The 18,227-nt window shown below is 45.6% G+C and overlaps 1 protein-coding gene across 4 annotated transcripts in view; it reads left to right on the forward strand.

Moving 5' to 3' along the window:
- NTRK3 (neurotrophic receptor tyrosine kinase 3) overlaps positions 1 to 18,227 on the forward strand; it is a 449,707-nt gene that overhangs the window by 271,926 nt on the left and 159,554 nt on the right. For all 4 annotated transcript variants that reach the window (XM_066634740.1, XM_066634739.1, XM_066634741.1 and 1 more), the window contains one exon: positions 7,939 to 8,127. In XM_066634740.1, the coding sequence (XP_066490837.1) occupies positions 7,939 to 8,127 (189 nt within the window). The remainder of the gene's footprint in view (positions 1 to 7,938; positions 8,128 to 18,227) is intronic.

The raw sequence follows: 18,227 nt of genomic DNA on the forward strand, positions 1-18,227 counted from the left end.
TGAGATTTAAGTAGGGTTGTCGACTGACTCCAGAGCATCTCTCGATGATAAATCATGCCGTTCGCCTTTTAGCTAATTAATACATGAATTGGTCGATTACAGGTAAACATGTTTAGATATTACCAACACCTCCAGATAGGTGCATTTGTTGATGAAGATGCTGAACTAAATCTTGGATGACTTACCATTTAATAAACCCACAGGAGAAGCCTATGCATATCTACAAAGTAGTAAGACCATTGAGTTTAGTGGTGGAATCGAATGGAATTAAATAGGTAGTGTTGTACAGGGTCGAAAGAGACCGCTGACACCAAGCTAATTTTAAGGCTTTTTATTAGGAGGAATGGAACCTGAACCAAACAAATCAAAATGACCTTGTTCTAAATTCCCTGAGGACCTCAGGCAGGCAGGCAGAAGGCAGCAGGACTAGAGGCAAGCCAGGCAAAGGCTGGGTGGTTCCCTTCTCCGGTTCTCAGAGGCTCTCCCAGGGGCTCCTTCCAGCAGCTCTCCCTCAGAGCTCAGGTTTCAGCTCCGCTCTGCAGCTTGGTCTTTCCCAGTTCACTCCTTACAGCTTCTCTTCCTGGAGGTCTCCGCAGTTTGCTCTTCCAGCTCCTTCTCTGCAGACGCTCCCCAAAGCTCCTCACAGCAGCTCTTCCTTGCTGCTCTCTGAGCTCTCTGTGCTGGTGCAGCCCCTTTTATAGCCTCAGTGGCTCTGCACACAGCAGCCCTCTACCTTTCCTTTGATGGTACTGCAGCCTTTTTGCACACGTCACTCAAGTCTCCTGCTCAGCCCCTCCCAGTCCTCCTTCTGTCTCTCCAGTGCGGCAGTTTTCCATTTGGTCCTCCCACTCTCAAGGGCTTGTTTCAAGGTCATGCACAGTTCACTTTCCTCAACAGTGAGCCCATTGGCCCAGACAAAACTTTGTAACTATTGACTCAGACGAACTCAGGCAGGCCGTCTATTGGCTCATGAAAGACACAGCTATGATCCTACCAGGCCAAGTTACAGCAGTCAACTGAGCCTAAGTTCTGCACATATCAGCAGGAAATGGAAGTTGGGTGTTTTTTTCCCCCATTGTGACAAGGCGGTGGGGGACCCTGAGTAACCCCGAGCCCCCCTCTCACCCTCCAGACTCTCCAGACTCTCATCTGGAGTCTTGGTGTGTTTAACTACCCGCATTAGCCTGTGGGGTAGAGCACCATAATGGTGTCAGGGGGTTGTTTGACTAGCCGTACTACACATAGGGGGTAGAAGGAATAGGCACAGAACTATAGCAGCAGTTCCACTTGATGGCAACCTTGTTGGCAACCTTCAGTCTCGAAAGACTATGGTATCGCGCTCTGAATGGTGGTTCTGGAGCAGCAGTTCCATGTTTTTAATAACTGACCTTAGATATGTGGCTATTGTGGGCAGGGCCTTTTCTCCAGTGGCCTCTTTTCTCCAAAGATGTCATCAGTTAGGGTACCAAGTGAAGACTCATGATTTCTGTGGCTTTTGCTTCAGTGGAGTCATGACTCTCTGCCAGCCTTGATACGGCAAAGTAGTCTTCGAACTCTCTTCTTCGGAGTGCAGTGCAAACTTATGCAAATCTCACAATGTACTTTGGGGCTTCCTCCAAGGTAATTGGGCATACGATGGCAGGTGTATTGTTTTGTAATGGTTTATTTTATGTAATTGTTTATTTTAAAGTTTAAACAATTTTATTTTATTGTTTTGTAATGGTTTATTTTATTATAAAATGGTTCATTTTATTTTAAAATAAAATGGTTTATTGTAAGCCAAAGTGGCAGGGGCAGGGGGGCAGAGGGGTAAATTGTGCCAGGAATCACGCCTTGAGGGGGTGTCTTTAGAGAACTCCAAAAGGCACTTCCGGTGTCAGCACCCCCCCCCCCCCGCCCCGACTTACATGAGGGAGACAAAGGAGGAACAGGCTGCTTGCAGGGTGAGAGGGTTGGCTCGAGGCGAGGAGGAGGCAGTCCCCGAGGTCAGCTTCAGGAGGAACACTGACTGGGAGAGGCAGAAAATGGAGGCAGGGGAAAGAACATAAGGCCCCAGCCTTTTAGCCATCCCAGGGAGGAAAGGGCAGAGCCTGGAGGGGCTGGTCAGCCTTTTAGCCAGTCACCAGCTCAACCAGGGATGAAAGTAGTCTGGGCTAGGCAACCGGCAGGGTAGAAGCCGGCCTGCCTGTGAGCCAGGATTCACTGGGAGCCCAAAAGCCCCAGCAGGTGCGCAGAAGGACTAGGGTGATGCATCCCCCTTCCTCCACACTCCTTTCTGAGGCCCCAGTGGACAGGTTGTTACTGCTGGAGCCAGAACCCCCAGTTAATAATAATAATAATAATAATAATAATAATAATAATAATAATAATAATAATAATAATAATAATAATAATACAGGTATTTATATAACGCCTTTCTTGGTCTTTATTCAAGACTTTATTCAAGGCGGTTTACATAGGCAGGCTAATTTAAATCCCCGGAGGGATTTTTACAATTGAAAGAATGTTCTATCTTACAAGAATCACAACATTCAGATGTTTCTTTCTGATCTGGTCGCAACATTCTGGCCTCCATCCTCCCATGCTCAGAGCAGATGGAATAACTCGGCTCCGCTTGTCAGCTGCTTCAAGGTCACACGGTGCCGGTGGCCTCGAACTGGTGACCTTCGGATGTTATCTTCAGGCAAATGGAGGCTCTACCCTCTAGACCAGACCTCCTGCCCCAACAGTTCCCCACTGTTGCTTCTCACAACTTGGAGAGCCTTCCGCAACCCAGGGCCCCATATCCAGTTTTCACCGAAATGCCTTTAAGATGTTGTGTGGAGGTGTTAAAATGGGGGGGGGAGGTGTTGTGGGGTATGTGGGGTGTTAAAAATTTTTGTGCCCCCAGGTGCCTTAACTGTGCTACTGGTAAGCCATTGTGAGAACGTTAGGTAGAAATACTGGGTGGAGAAAATTCAGCACATCAGTGCATAATGCACTGCTCTGTCCTGGGATGCAAAAAGTCATAGAACAGTACAGTAAGCAGTATAGTGTCTGTGTGTGATTTGGCCTCATTTATCCATGACAGTGAGACAGCTGCTGGATCTGCCTCTTGATGGACGAAAGATCCTAAAAATAAACTGGTGGAATGAGAGGAGGGAATGGTGATGTTACTGAGCACCAGTGAAATTCCCTTTGGGACAAGGAAGCTGCTGGAGAGGCACCTGAGTTGTGGGAATGCATGGAGATGACTCTGAGTAAGGGAATGAGACAGGGAGATTGTCAGAAAGCTTGAGGCACTTGGCGGGGGGAGAGCAGGGGGCTTTCAGAAACATGTGTTCCCAAGAGGCTTCCAGCTGTGTGGATCACCCAGATTTGCAGTTGGTAGGTGTCAAAAACCGAGACAGAGAGTGACTTTACCTGTCACGGTGTCTGACAGCTCTGCTGATGGGAAACCCTCTGCCACTGAGGAACAGTCGAATGTAAGTTGCTTGTGATAGCCCTTCACTTCTGCTGCCTACCACTTGTCGGGTTGTCTAGGTATATAGAAATGTGTATCAGACTGCTGATGTATGCACAGAAGGGATAGGTATAGAAGATACATTCGACCTTGGAATCTGTGCAACCTTGAGAGCAAAACCTTTCATTGAAGCTCTGCCGTCGTGCAGAGTAACAGGCATTCCCCCCCCCCAAATGGAAGCATTCAAAAGACCCTCCTCCAGTCCTGTTGAATCTTCACTCATCCCATAGCCCAGTGGTTCTCAAACGTTTAGCACCGGGACCCACTTTTTAGAATAAGAATCTGTCAGGACCCACCAGAGGTGATGTCATGACCGGAAGTGACATCATCAAGCAGGAAAATTTTTAACAGTCCTAGGCTGCAATCCTACCCACACTAACCCAGCAATAAGTCCCAGTTACCAGCATTGTTAAAAGCATATGTATAGTAGCCTGTTAAAAGTACAAAGCTATAGCATTTCCCCAGATGCAGTCGCATCCCATGATAGCATCAAGTTTAACATATTAAAAATAAAGTATTGAAATGAATGGGGACCCACCTCAACATGGCTCGCAACCCACCTGGTGGGTCCCCACCCACAGTTTGAGAAACACTGCCATACCCAGTTTAGTCTGAATCAATCAGTGGTTTCCAACCTTTAGGAACCAGTGGACCACGGAGGCAAAAATTGGAATCGTTGTGAACCACATGCAACCCCACACCCCCAGCACATACACACAAAAATACACACAAATACTTAGATAAAATTTATTAGAGATTTGTTAGATTTATTATTTATAGACATTTCTGAGTTGCTGCTTTTTTTGTTGCTGGCTGTGGGTGTCGTCTCTGGTGGTCCATGGGGGAGTGCAAGACACTGGAAGTGATCAAGGTGACCTTTTTTTTGACACCTCATGAACCACTTCTCACAGACCATCTGTGGTCCACAGACCATGGGTTGGGAACCAGTGGAATAGTCTGAGTAAATCCCAAAGCTGTAGGGGTGTTTGCACACAAACGTATACATTTAAAAAGAACTTTGTTTTGCTATGAAACGGTGTACCTTGGAAGAGTCAGCTCAACCCCTGAATTTTGAATCAACCTCTCCATAGTTTCTTTCTGTGCAGATGCTCTCTCCTTAAATTTCAGCTCTAAAGGATCGATGTTGTATCGATCTTAATGATGCTGTTGCTTATTTATGTATGCTGGTATGGGCTAAATGAATGCGGATTTGCAAATACCTTGTGTCCTAGTCTCAAGGTTGAGGTGGCCAGAAGACCACAGCCAGACTAGGTTATAAAGCAAACAGCAGGGACTTTGCTCATTTTTTATGTTTAAATGATTTTAATTGTATGTAAAGCAAAGTTGTCATTGGAGGGGGGGAAGGGGGATTCCATGGTGATCTTTTTTTCCTGTATAGTTTCTGGTTTAACTGCCCTCCCCATCTGACCTGGAAGTATCTGCTCTGCAGTGTTCTTACATGCTGTATCAGTAGTTTTTGGTCTGTCTCAATAAAGGGCCTCATTCATTCATTCATTCATTCATTCATAAATAAATAAATAAATAAATAAATATGCACTGGGGACACGCCATTAATCCCACCCCCTCCCAGAAAACTACCCTGGGGCAGATCCAGTGTTTGTATTTGGGGGGGAAGACCATAAGTGCTACCAACTCCAGAGCCCAGGTTTACCGGGTGGGTAGACCTAGGCTCCTGATTTAACATGGCCTCTGTGGCCAAGGTTTTCTGGGTGGGTTGTTTTCCCACCTAGACTTGGAGCCCAAATATAGCTGCCTGGTAGACCTGGGCTCCCAATTTAACTTGTGGCCTCTGTGACCAAGGTTGGTTGGTACTGCTTAGATTTGGAGCCCAGGTCTACCGACTGAGTAGACCTGGACTACAGCCTGGACTTGGAGCCCAGGTCTACCGGCTGGGTAGAACTGGGCTCTCACCTGAACTTGGAGCCATCTGGTAGACCTGGGCTCTCATTCTAGTCAATTGCCCAGTGGGCATTCCCCTGGCGCCTGATCTTGCTCTGCAGCAGAGGGTACCCTTCCCTGCTAGCAGACAGTTTGGGGAGCCATGCCCGTTACCACCTACTCTCCACCCCCTGCCCCCGTAACATCTTCCAGGGCCGGTCTGATTTGAAACAGCTTGTGTCCATTCTGCTACCAGAGAAAGAGAAGCATCCTCGGAATCAGCAGCACACTCTTCCGGCCGGGTTTAGCTTCTCTCCATGTCGCCTGTCTTTAATGTTGTTGATGCTGACAGTCGCTTAGGCTGTCAGAAAGCACCTGCCAAACTGTGTTTGAATAAGTGGTGGTGGTGGAAAAATAAAAAAAGTTTTCTTCCTTATAAGTAAAACACCTGTCATGGCTGCCAGCGGTCTTGCTAATTGCACAACAACTTTATTACATCCCACTTGGAAGAACAGACGATACTTGAAATCTTGAAAAATGAGCATGCTTTTAATTCTTTTTTTTTTACAATAGATTAATGCATTTGGAGACGGCGTTTGCTGGATACTATCAGAGGCACCGCGAGACTCCAAAGTGACTGGAAGAGTCTCCTCTTTGTTACTTGTGCTCCATAATAAAGTCATTGTGCAATTAGAAATAGATTAGCGACAGAAGAGAGATTCTTCCCCCCCCCCCTTCCGCTCCTTGGCTCAGGTAAAAGACAGGCCTGGTGAATGCCTTTGAAGGGTAACGGCAGCAGCTCTCCCTCATCTTGCATTGACCTCCTGTTAGCCCCTGGCAGCTTCTACAAAGCCAAAGAGAAACTTCTCCAAGCAGAGATTTTTCCTTCTGTCTTGTGTATGAATAAATGGTAGCTCTTTGATTAGGGCGCTGAGGAGTGTGTCAGTTTCCACCACCTCCTCCCCTCTGAGTTCAGAGATGGATTCCTTCCCTCCCGACAGTGCCTTGCTGTTCACCAGCCAGGCAGGATCGGGGCTTGCCAGCAGCCGCAGAACTGAGAGGCAAAATATAGGGGTGGACAAAGGTTTCTTTCCCTGTATCCAACCTGGGCATATGTAAAGCAGGTCATGGGTGAGAGGGGGGAGAATTGAACAGTCGAAGGACTACGTGGAGAAGAGTCCTTCTCACCCCTTCCTTTTCACTGCCCCATTTGCAGATGGCAAAAGTGATGTCGTTTGGCAGTCTTTCAGGGATTGGACATGAAATTGGGGGTGTGTGAAAATTTGATCCCATTTTGCACAAACTAAAGGAAGGCGAGAGGGTCTTTTCACCCCCCTCTCACTTGAGAACCTTTGCCTCAGCCTTACGTTGAACTATCATTGCATGCCTACCTTCTCGCATGCCAACCATTGTTCTAGCAGCCTTGCTCCGTTCACATCTGGTTTCGGAGCCAGGAAGGGAGGAAAGTACATGAAAGAACAGTTTAGGTGGAGGCTAGATATTTAGGGGGCAGTGCATCATCGTCCTTTCCCTCCCACCCCTTTTGCTGTTATTAAAATAAAGATACCAACTCCCTGTTTATATGGGACACATGCGTGAAGTGTGGCCTCATTACATCTAGTTTGGCTCTTAGGGTTTGTTGAAAAGTGGGGTTTGTTGATAGTAGATGAAGGAGTGTAGATGAAGTTGCTGTCCCTTTCCCTTTCCTAAAGTTCTTGCAAATTTCAAAGAATCTAAATAATAATGGTGTTTCATCCCACAGACAAGTAGGGTTAATCCATGTTAGGTGCATTCCAGTAATAGCTATCCCAGGGATTCACAAGCTCACAGTTTTGTTGCCCCACTCCTGGTCACCATATTTCATCAGCAGTGTGGGGTAGTGGACTTGACACAAAAGACTTGGGCTCAAATCCCCACTCAGTCATGAGATCTGCTGGGTGTTTTGAGGTCAGTCGGTCATTGTCCCTGTCTAACCTGCCAAGATTTTTGTAAGCATAGGATAATTCAGATCATTGCGATGACAATCTGAAGGTGTGGGGGAACCATGTGTGCTGTTGTGAGGGGGATGAAATGTAGTGTGTTGCTACTATTTTTATGGCACCTGCTGTGTACCTGGCACTTTCCTGATGTATTAGCAGGCAGGTCATTGCTCTAAAGGGTGCACAATCGAAAATCGACACAAGGGAGACTGTAGAGAAAGGGAAGTGAAATGGAGGTATAGATCAACTGGGGAAGGTTAGTCCAATCAGTCCAGGTTACGGTTGACAAGGGGATTGGCATCACTCTGGCACACATCTTTTTTTATGTAAGATAGAGCCATTGCTTTATGAATTTCAAATGCCAATAATATGAACCATAGCTAGGCAATTTTCTATCATGATAACCTGAACGTGATGAGTTATGGAGTACTCCGTCCCAGGGATACTGTGCCCTGTTCTAGACTGGCTCCAGGGTGAAACTTCATGAAGTGAAAGAGTGACCAATGAATGGGGACCCGGATCTCTTGTCTCTTCATAGCTTTGTCTGTCTGTTTCCAGGTCCTGTGGCTGTGATCAGTGGGGAAGAAGATTCTGCCAGCCCTCTTCATCATATCAACCATGGTATCACCACACCATCATCACTGGATGCCGGCCCAGATACGGTGGTGATTGGAATGACCCGTATCCCTGTTATTGAGAACCCACAGTACTTCCGACAAGGTCACAACTGCCACAAGCCAGACACATGTAAGTGCTTTGCTTATGTTTTTCTTCCATGTATCAGGATGAAGAAAGGGAAGGTAGCCTGGAAGAAGTGAGTTGAGAAATGTGGATAAAGACGGAATAGAGTTGGAGAAGGAGGAGAAGGGGTCTTGTATGGTCCAGAAACCAGAAGTGAATCTTGTGTCCCAAAAATCACAACATACAAGTAGTTGCTTTTAAAAAAGTCTTTTTATATTCACCACCCAATAATAACTTCCTTGGACCATGGCACCAGCTTCCTAGATTCTTACTTGCCTTCAACATTTCACAGGAGACCCCAACGAGAGAGTCCTAGGGAGGTGAGATAAAGGGATTGCAAAGGCCTTAATGGGAGGCTCAGCCAGAGGTCTGCCTATGACTTCCTGAGATTTGCCTTCCCCACATTTGTAGCACTGGGGTTGTCATCTTAAACAGCAAACACCACTGTAGGTGGTGGCTCAAAGAATACCTGGAGGGTGGCACTATAACCATGGGTTCAACCCATTTCCTCTGCTGTGGTTGCACACAGAGACACAAGAGACCAAGAAATGAACCACTTGGGATAACAGAACACACACACACACACACCCCCAGAGCATCAAAATTAATGTAATGTTAACAGTACTTGGAATTCAACAGTCCCAGATAATTGTTGCCTGAATCACTGTTTGCAAGGGCTCTAAGGTGTGTGTGTGGGGGGGAGCATCACAGAGTGCAAGATGTCTGTAAACTTTCAGCTGTTCTGAGTGTCCTATATAGAATTAAACCATTTCTGTCCAAGGTTGCATTTATGCAGCAGGGATCAAATGTGTACACTGGTGGGCAAAAATTGGTTCCATTTGCTCTCCTGCTTTCCTCTCAGCACTCTACCATCACTGTTTCCATAAGGTCTTATGCCACCTGGCTAATCAGGAATAAAGAACTTGTTACTAGTACAATTTTTTTTTAATTAAACTTAGCAAAGGGATAGTATCCCATCTTCAAAACAATGGGCCCACTGTTGTTAAGCCGGCTGACTCTCATTGGGGCAAGTTCTCATTACTTAGATCTTTATCTCCAGTGGTTCATTTCTTGCTGTTACATTCCTGGGGGATGACCTTCTTTTTTTAAAAAAAAAAAAAAATCACTATGCAGGAGATGAGAGCGTGAACGGCTGAATTCCTTCCATCGAGTAAAGGACGTCTTCACTGGGTGATAACTCATCCTTTCCAGTTATACAGGAGTCCTCGTAATTCACAGCAATTTAGCATGCAATGCTGTAGCGCATGCAAATGTTGCTCAGCGCATACCCTCAGCGTTGTAGTCCTTTTTTGTCCCCCAGAATGGCTCCAAACCAAACCATATGAAAGATCCCACCACCTCTTCTCCACCTATCTCATATGCTTTCCATTCATGTGCTTGGCATTGTCTGTGTTTCCTGCATCTAGTCAGGACTCTTGGGTGGGGGACTGAGATGTCACTGTTGCCATGCTCCTAGAGGTGGGGGGTAGCTGAAGCCCTAAGGGAGAGCTCACTGTCAATGAACTGTCAAACCCATGTTCGCAGGTGGGTTAAAACTCTGAAGACTGTACCTTGGAACCCAGTTAATGTATAGTAATCTGGTGTTTTGTTTTGTTTTGTTTTTTCCTACCAGGCCAGTGGTTTCAGCACTTTTAAGCTGAGATGGAAACTTTAGTTGCTTTAATTCGTAGATTAACTAGAATCAGCTAGCGATTCAGTTGATTTTAGGGCTGCTCTGAGTATTCTCCATTTTGGATGTTTCAGGGCAAAATTAGCATTTTTTGTGGGAATGGGGTAGACTTTTAAAAATGTGTGTATGAAGTACTCACCTTTATTCACCCTTGAACCCTGTTATTGAGGTACCATTTTCTCAATTTTCCTCTTTTTCTGAATTAGTTCCATGGGTAATTCCACCCAGCTAGCTAAGGGGGAGACGAGACAGTCAGTTCTGGTTGTGTGATGACATCACATAAGGCAAGTGGAGGCAATTTAAAAAATGTTTACAAAAGCACCAAAATAAATCATCCCCAAAAGAGGTAGTTATGGCTGTTTTTATTTTTATTTATTTTTTAAAGACTTGCTGCAACTGTTGGCAAAGAAAAAAAAAATAGGGGTAGTTTCAGTTCAGCCCTGATTGTAATTGAGGGGCCAATTTCAATCAGTGGGCCTGGAAGTTAAGTGCATGCTTATTTAAAGTTTTGAGGCTATTTTGGTTCTAGCTTGTTCTCTGTAATGGGAATGAAAAAAGAAAATCTTCCAGATGGTCTTTCCTTCTGCATGGTGGCTTGTATTTATTTAATTGTAAGTTCTCTCTCACTTGCTAGAGAAGCTCAAAAGAGTCACTGATATTTAGACATCTGGTAATATGCAAATTTATTTAAATTGGTGATCTGTCCTTTAATCAAGTAAAAAATAAAAAAAAATTTGATAGCCCTACATTTTAAATTTGCATGCCACTAAGCAACGAATGTTTTTAACTGCAAACCCTTGTGTGCAAACAAGCCACCCCACTTCCCATTTTGTTCCCATTTTGAAACTGAGGGCTAATTTCTACGTTGAGCAACATCCAGCAATAAAACGTTCCCTGGACTGTACAACTTTCATGTTTAAATGTTCCCCATGCACATAGACTCCCAGAAAACCAATACTTGGGGGGGGGGCGCGCTAAACTTGAATCATTGTCCCTGAAACACTAACTTTCTAGATGCAGGGATTTTGTTTTTATGCAGAAAGCTGCATTACAACAGGCAAGCTTTCATACCTATACCCTAAAGTTTATACTGTTCAAGAAGAACTTTACAACTCGATTCTACTGCATGCATAAATTGCATCCTGAGAAGGAAGATACTATGCATGTTCAATAGTTCCCTCTACTCATGAGGCATAGTTAGAAATCCTTACACTAAATTCTTGCTGGTTACAAAAGACAAACATTTTGGGGCTCTTCTAAGGGGGATTATTCAGGGACAAGTACTTTGCTTTGATACGTTCGCATCCTGGTTATGTACAATGGATGTCTCCCCCCCCCCCCCAGCAAGGAGGTAGGCCTGTAATTTGTTAAGCATGTGCCAGAATCCTCTGCTTTCTAGAAGGTCATTGTCCATGGACAAGCATTCAATAAGAGCATTTTGGGAAATGATGGAATGGCCCTACACTGGCAACATTTGCACAAAGAGTTCAGATTGGACAACAGCAACAGTGAAGGCAGAGAGAGAAATCTGGAGGGCGTCTTCCTGCCTGCTTTTCCCCTGATGCCTGGGATGCTAACCTTACAGGTGCTGGAAAGAGAGGAGAGGGGTCTTCAGATCATCCTTTCTGCCGCTGTCAGACAATGGGGAGCAGGGGGCAGTGGGAATCGGGTTCAAGGGCTTCTGGTCTTGGTGGAGCATTTCTCATCCCCATTGCACTCCTGATGATTCAGGATACCAGAATCTGAATAGAACTCAGAAAAAGAAACGAGCTATTTTCCAGATCTTTGGGGAAAATAGTATTATTTAGTACGACCAAAACTGAGTTGAGCCCAGGGAGCCAAGTGACCATCTTTAAGCCATTTTTGCCCAACGTTGCTTATACGTAACAGGGATCGAACGTGCACACCTGTGCGCCAGGCAAAAATGGGTTCAGGTGATTTTTGGACTCCATGAACACCACCAGTGGCACTTTAAAACATGGCAGCTGGTTCTTGGTCCCAGTGTCAAGAGGACCACATGTCACTGCTCTGCCAGGCATGACACCCCCAAATGTGGCAATGGCTGGAGCTCCGGTGCACTGGTGTCAAGGTGTGGCTGTGTCGCAACCTGGCCATTCAAAAGAGACATTGTTTGGGCAGGAACTCTCCTTGTCTGGAGGAGCAACTATGGGTCAAACTGCCCAGTTCTGTGCATGGTAGCCATCTCTGTCAGCAGTGGTACTCACCAGTGGCATCACCTGGTGTGGGAGGCCTGCGTGCCACCCCCATGATGGACTTCCTCCCATGCAGTGGGAGAGGTAACACCCTGGGCGGTGGGCATGGAGATGCACCATTGCCTCATCCTGCTGGTTTTTTGACTATAACATCTGATAGAACAGAGATATTTCACCATGGTTTGTTTTATTTCCTTCTGTATGAAATCGCACATCGAACGATATATGACATGATGATATTATTTGAAAATACCAAAATTTTAAAAATTTTGACCAATAGTGGTGTCACCCCCCTGTGCGCGTCACCTGGTGTGGCCCGCACCTCCCCAGTACAGCACCACCAGTACTCACAAAAGTGGTGCACACAAAAAGGTTGCCAAGCCCTGATTTAGGTCCTCCTTCAGTGTGAACAGAAGAAAAATGAAAGGGAGCATTAAGGACTTGTTAAGGTGGAGTAATGGCCATTGTGAGCACCATCCCCTCCTCCTGGCATGGACAGTTCCCCTTGGGATTTGCCCTCTGCTTTGGAGGCACCATAGCTGAGAGGGAGCACCGAGGCTTCTTGAGCGCATCAAACTGTGACATTGCTTCAGTCATGGGAGCAATGGGCTGTGTCCACTTAATTGCACTCAGCTTTGACATTGATTACGAGATGTATTCTCGTAATACATTTATAAATAAATATGAATATGAATAAATGTATTCTCTCTCTGTCATCTGTGGCATTTCACAAGTATGTCAGCTGCTTGGCTTATGGGAATGACATTGGCTGACTCAGTGGATTACCATTTCTGTAATCCACGGGAGGCCAGTAGGAGAGTATTGGTTTGCCAGGAATCCTACACAGCTCTGAGATGTTGGATTTAAATGTTTCATAGGCTTAGGGCCCAATCATATCCCCGCAGCACACAGCACCAGTGATGGAGTGCGTGCCACATGCTGTGTGGGGTGGGGGCGAACAGACTGCTCGAGAAGTAAAACTTTTTCCTTACTTACCTCCCCATAGGCCTTCTGGCCGTCAATGGGTCTCTTCAGACTGATGTCAGCAAAATAACTGTCGTAAACCCAAGGAGATTCAGGGGGAGGTTTGTGGTGGGGAAAGGGGGTTCGGATCTCATCGTGAACTGTAACCCAGGTTTTGTGTCTTTAATTTGGAATGCCTCAGCACCTTCAGGACTAGAAACTTGGCTTCCACTAAACGAAAGCGATGACACACTGAGAGCTGTGAATTCTGCGCTCAGCTCTGTGCTGCATCTGCCCATATTTTATTACAGAATTCTCAAATTCCTGGATACATGGAGAATAAAACGCCACGACGGTTGATTTTTATTCTTCAGATGTGATGAGTATTTAAGAACTGAGTCTTTCAGTGGCTTATCTGTAGTAAAGTGAGTGTGGTGGAGATTTTCCCCCTCCCATCTCATTTTTATCTTCTTTTCTATTCAATCATAATTCTGATCTGGTCCCATTACTGAGGAGCAATTCATTAACTCCCCACCACTCACTTTAGTGCTTGGAATGCTAAGCATATAACTGTGTCTAGTTCTTTTCTGAGGGTGTTCTGGAAGGAACTGCCACACAACCCTAACTGGGAAAGAAGACAAACACTTGCAGTATGAGGGGACCTGTTGCTAACCATGTCGCCTTGGCAGGCATGTCTATAGGCTTCTTTCCAAAGTACATGTGTTTGCTGCCAAAGATCCTATCCAAAGAGCCTATCTTGCTGCCAAAGAACCTATCGGTTATAGAGATACATTGATTGTCTGAATACTACTTATGTGCGCCCAAGTTCAGGTATGCAATCTCTTCCACAGTATCGTTCATTTGACTTACCATTTCTGTTAATCGCTTTCAATTAGACTGACTGCAAGTATCTGGAAGAGTTATTTTCCTTAGGAAATTGAGTCCCCTGTTGTTTAAGGTAGGTTAAAAACTGCAGTCTGGTATTCTGGAGTCTGGGTAATGTGTTCATCGGGAACCCGATGAACATATGTCACGATCTGCTGCCATCTTTAACCAGTGGCATACTTGAGGGGGGCAAGGGGGACAAATGCCCTGGGCACCAGGCTGGGGGGGCATTGCCATGCCGCCACCCCCCTGTGGTGTTCCCACGCACCACTCAGGGCCTTTCTCCCAGAGATGTTCTGAGGGCGGGAAAGCAGCACACACCCTTCCTGACCCTCCAAAAAAAGGCCTTGGATGGCTGAAAACAAAAACAAAAAAAATCACTACTTCCCCGGCCCTCAGAATGCCTTCTAAGGGCATTTAAACATCATTTCCGGTTTCTTCCATGAGATTGGGAGTGATTTTTATTTGGGGGGGGGGCCTTCAAGGCCTTTTTTTTGGCATTTCTTCCTGTGAGTGAGAGAAGGGGGAATGCCTCTTCTAAGGAAATGTTCATTGTGATGCATGCATGCATCATCTAAAAAAACAAGGATGCTGTTTCTCTTTAAGATGCTTGTTTCAACCTGTATGCAAATGTATGTAGAGTAACAGTGCAATCCTCTGCATGTCCACTCAGAAGTAGTTTAATGAGACTTATTCCCAGGTAAATATGCATAGGATTTCAGCCTTTACTTGAATGACTGTTCAGTACACAATACTAAATATACAGGAGATAGCAAAGAGCAGTACTGAAGCTTTTCATTCGGGTCCACCTAGGTCAAGCAGAGTTAGGGCGCAATCCTAACCCCTTAGGTCAGTGCTTTCCAGCACTGGCATAGCAGTGCCAATGGGACATGTGCTGCATCCTGCAGTTGGGTGTCACTCACAGAAGCCTCCTCAAGTAAGGGAATGTTTTTTCCCTTACGTCAGAGCTGCATTGCCCTTAGGTCAGTGCTGGAAAGCAGTGACAAAAGGGTTTAGGATTGCGCCCTTATTTGCTTATCGTGATACCTGCTTCCTTCTTCCTTCTCTGACTCCACCAGGTGATTGGTCCATCTTCCCCTGCTGATTCTGCTCCATGTGAAGGACATGCCGATACAGGTTACTGAGCTAAAATGAGGACAGAGAACTCTATATGCTTAATGCACTATTAATAGTACATTGGCGTGATATAGATTTCTGTCACCTTCTATACTAACAAACATCACTTATCACTTTGCGGGGTGAAGGAGGGGGAAATGATGGATGGTGATTCCAAGTCACTTAGTTTACTGTAATGGAGTGGCTGATGAAATGCAGAAGATGGCTTCTTGGGGCCTCCTAAGCTGGGGCGCTCCTCGTGCGCAACAAAATGCTGTTATTTCTGCGGCATTTGCATTAATGCAGGCTTTGCATGGAGAGACGTACAGTTCTTGATTTGGCCAAAGACGCCTTTTGCTGCGATTTGTGTTCCAAGTTCCCATTTGGAATTTATGCCTACCTAGAACTTCCACTCTAGAATTTGGTAAGGCCTCCTCTGGCTGATGGGTGCAGCAGCACTGCCAAGGAAGGATCCCGACTAGTCTTAAATTGCCCACTGAAAAACAAGCAGCTACAGCCTGAAACCAATTCAATTGCTGGCTTTCAAGAGAACTGTTCCAGGGCCATTTTTCATGTGATGTGTTTCATGACAACTGGATGGTTTGAATTAGAGGTGGCCAACTGGCAATTCTACAGGCTAAAATCCTGTCCCCAAAACAACTTTATCTGGACCCTGGCTGCCCTACTACATTGTAATTAAGATATGGTAAAAACGCTTTGTACAGTTTCAGCATGAACAAAGGAGAAAGGATTGCAAATTACAGAAAATAGAGCTATTCCCATCTTTGCAGGTTCTCTATTTTAGCTTTTATTTATTTGTTTGTTTGTTTGTTTGTTTGTTTGTTTGTTTGTTTATTTATTTATTTATTTATTTATTTATTTATTTATTTATTTATTTATTTATTTGGAGAATTTTTATCCTACCATATCAAGGGCACTAAAGGTGATTTACAGAATAAAAACTGATACAAATTAAATTAAAACAATATTTAATAAGTTAAACATAAAAACGATTTAAAACAGAGTGAACCCCAGGATCACACAAAAGTAGTCAAACTGCATTTCATTAACAATGCCAGCCCACAAAGTCAGTCAAAAAACTTCCTAAATAAAAGGGTATTGAGGTCCTGCCGAAGAGGTCTTGCCAGAGAGACCTACAGGCAGGTAACATGTAACTCTATGTATTTCTGTGTCTGAGACCTGGGCCTCAGGGGGCTGAACCTCTGCCTAAAACTTCTGGCTGCTTGCCTGGAATGTTGGGGCAGCAAGATAAGGGGAGGATTTTTGTGGGTTTTTTAAGGAAGCCAAAAGGATGGGGAATGGAGGCTTGCCAGTAGCCATGCTATGTTACTACATAGCCTTGTTCCCAGTGGCATAGCTAGAGGGGGTGCAAAGCACTAAGTCTTGCAGGGAGCCTCACATCAGCATGCAAGGGCCCCCTCCCCTTCAGAGCCATTTCAGGCAATGGGAGCAAAATGGAGGTGTAGGGGAGGGGCCCCTTGCACACTGCAGTGAGGCTCTATGCAAGATTTAGTGCTCTGCACCCCCTCTAGCTGTGCCACAGAGGGAAAGCAACGTGGCCACATTACCACGGAAATGGGAATGTGTCTCCTAGCCCTGTCCTAGCAGGAAATTACAGGGGAGGTAGGGCAGGATTGGGGAAGATGTGAGATTTTATGGAAGGCATAAGGAAGGCAGGCTCAGGTCAAAGAAGAATACTTTGTGGCTCCTAGTACAGCCAGGAGGATGGAACATACAAAGGGAGGAGAAGGGGGAGCGTGAACCAGCCCCTTTCTGCCTGAGAGATGGTGGGAGCAAGGACTGGTCCTGTCCCCAGAGGGCATGCCATGCTCCACCAATGCAAAGACCTTCCAGCCAACAGCGCATAGTTTAGGTTCTGCCTCTGCATCCTGCAGCCACCAATAGAATTGTCAGGTGAGATCATATGTGGCTTAGTAAAATCTGATCCTCGTGCAAATGGTGGCAAGGGATAGGGATACTGATGACTGTTTTATGGGATTATCTTTCCTTGGTCCTTGATTTCTGAAGAACAGAGTAGCTAAGAACACAGCAAGTTGGCCTTCCCTCTTTTAAAGCCATGCCATTTGTCACCATCAACCTGTTGGCGTAGAATGAGAAAGTATGATTCCTTATCTCTGTGGCTTTTAATATATCTTCCAGGGGAATCTTGGGGCTTCTCAGAAACCTGTCAAGGGAATCCTCAGTGAGAAGGCTGGTGATGTCAGCCAAGCTTTCTTGAAAGGCCCAACACTACCAACCTTTCCCTGTGGGGTACAGTCACAGGGGAGATCTAGATGTGCTCTGTGAAAGTCAGTGTGTGATTAAAGTAGCATGAAGGCAGAAATTTTAGAAACTCTTCTCTTGTTCAGCTTCACAGCAACCCTACAGGGTAGATCACTGTTCTTGTTTTACAGGGGAGAAGCTTCTTACTCAGTATCAGGTGCTCTAGCTTCGGAACGCCAATGGGGTGGGGTTGTTGGCAAGCCCGCACAAGCACGTTTGTGTGCCGGCTACTCCAGTGGATGTGCCTTGGGTCCAGCTCTTTTGCCCTTGCCAGCACGGGCATTGGCACACATCCTCAGCCTCCATCGCCCAGCGAAGTTCACCACATGTGTGGAGCAGGCGTCCTTCCAAAGAACATTTTTACGACCTCATTTATTATGTTCTGCCCCAGCGTAATTGCATATTCCAAGTTAGTAATTACATATATTCAGACTAATTGAGTAATTAAAGATAATTACATAAAATTGTAAATACATGGTAATCCACACCAGAAAAAAAAGTACTTTAGACGGAGAAAAAAAATCATGTTTTGTTTCATGAAGATACTTTAGTGGATTCGGTTTCTTGTTATGATACTGGCTGGACTAGCAAGTAGGGGCGTTGGTTGGCTGGTGTTGAGATTTGCAGTCAAGTTAGGGCCCAATCCTATCCAACTTTCCAGCACCAGTGCAGCCTCAGCACTAATGTTCCCATACCTTGAGGAGACCTCAGTGACTGCCTTGCCATCACAGCAAGCAGTGCGTACCCCATTGGTACAGCAGCACCGGCACTGGAAAATTGGATAGCATTGGGCTCTTAGTGGACCACCGGGCAAGCAGGTTGTAGGCCAAAGCGAAGGAGGCCGAAGGCTAGTACTCTGGTGATGAAGAAGGAAGACTGGGGGCCTTCTTCAACTGTAGCTTGCCCAGAAAGAAGGAAGGTCATAGCTCTGTGGT

The sequence above is a fragment of the Tiliqua scincoides genome, chromosome 8, assembly GCF_035046505.1.
Source record: "Tiliqua scincoides isolate rTilSci1 chromosome 8, rTilSci1.hap2, whole genome shotgun sequence".
In the NCBI taxonomy this organism is placed as follows: domain Eukaryota; kingdom Metazoa; phylum Chordata; class Lepidosauria; order Squamata; family Scincidae; genus Tiliqua; species Tiliqua scincoides.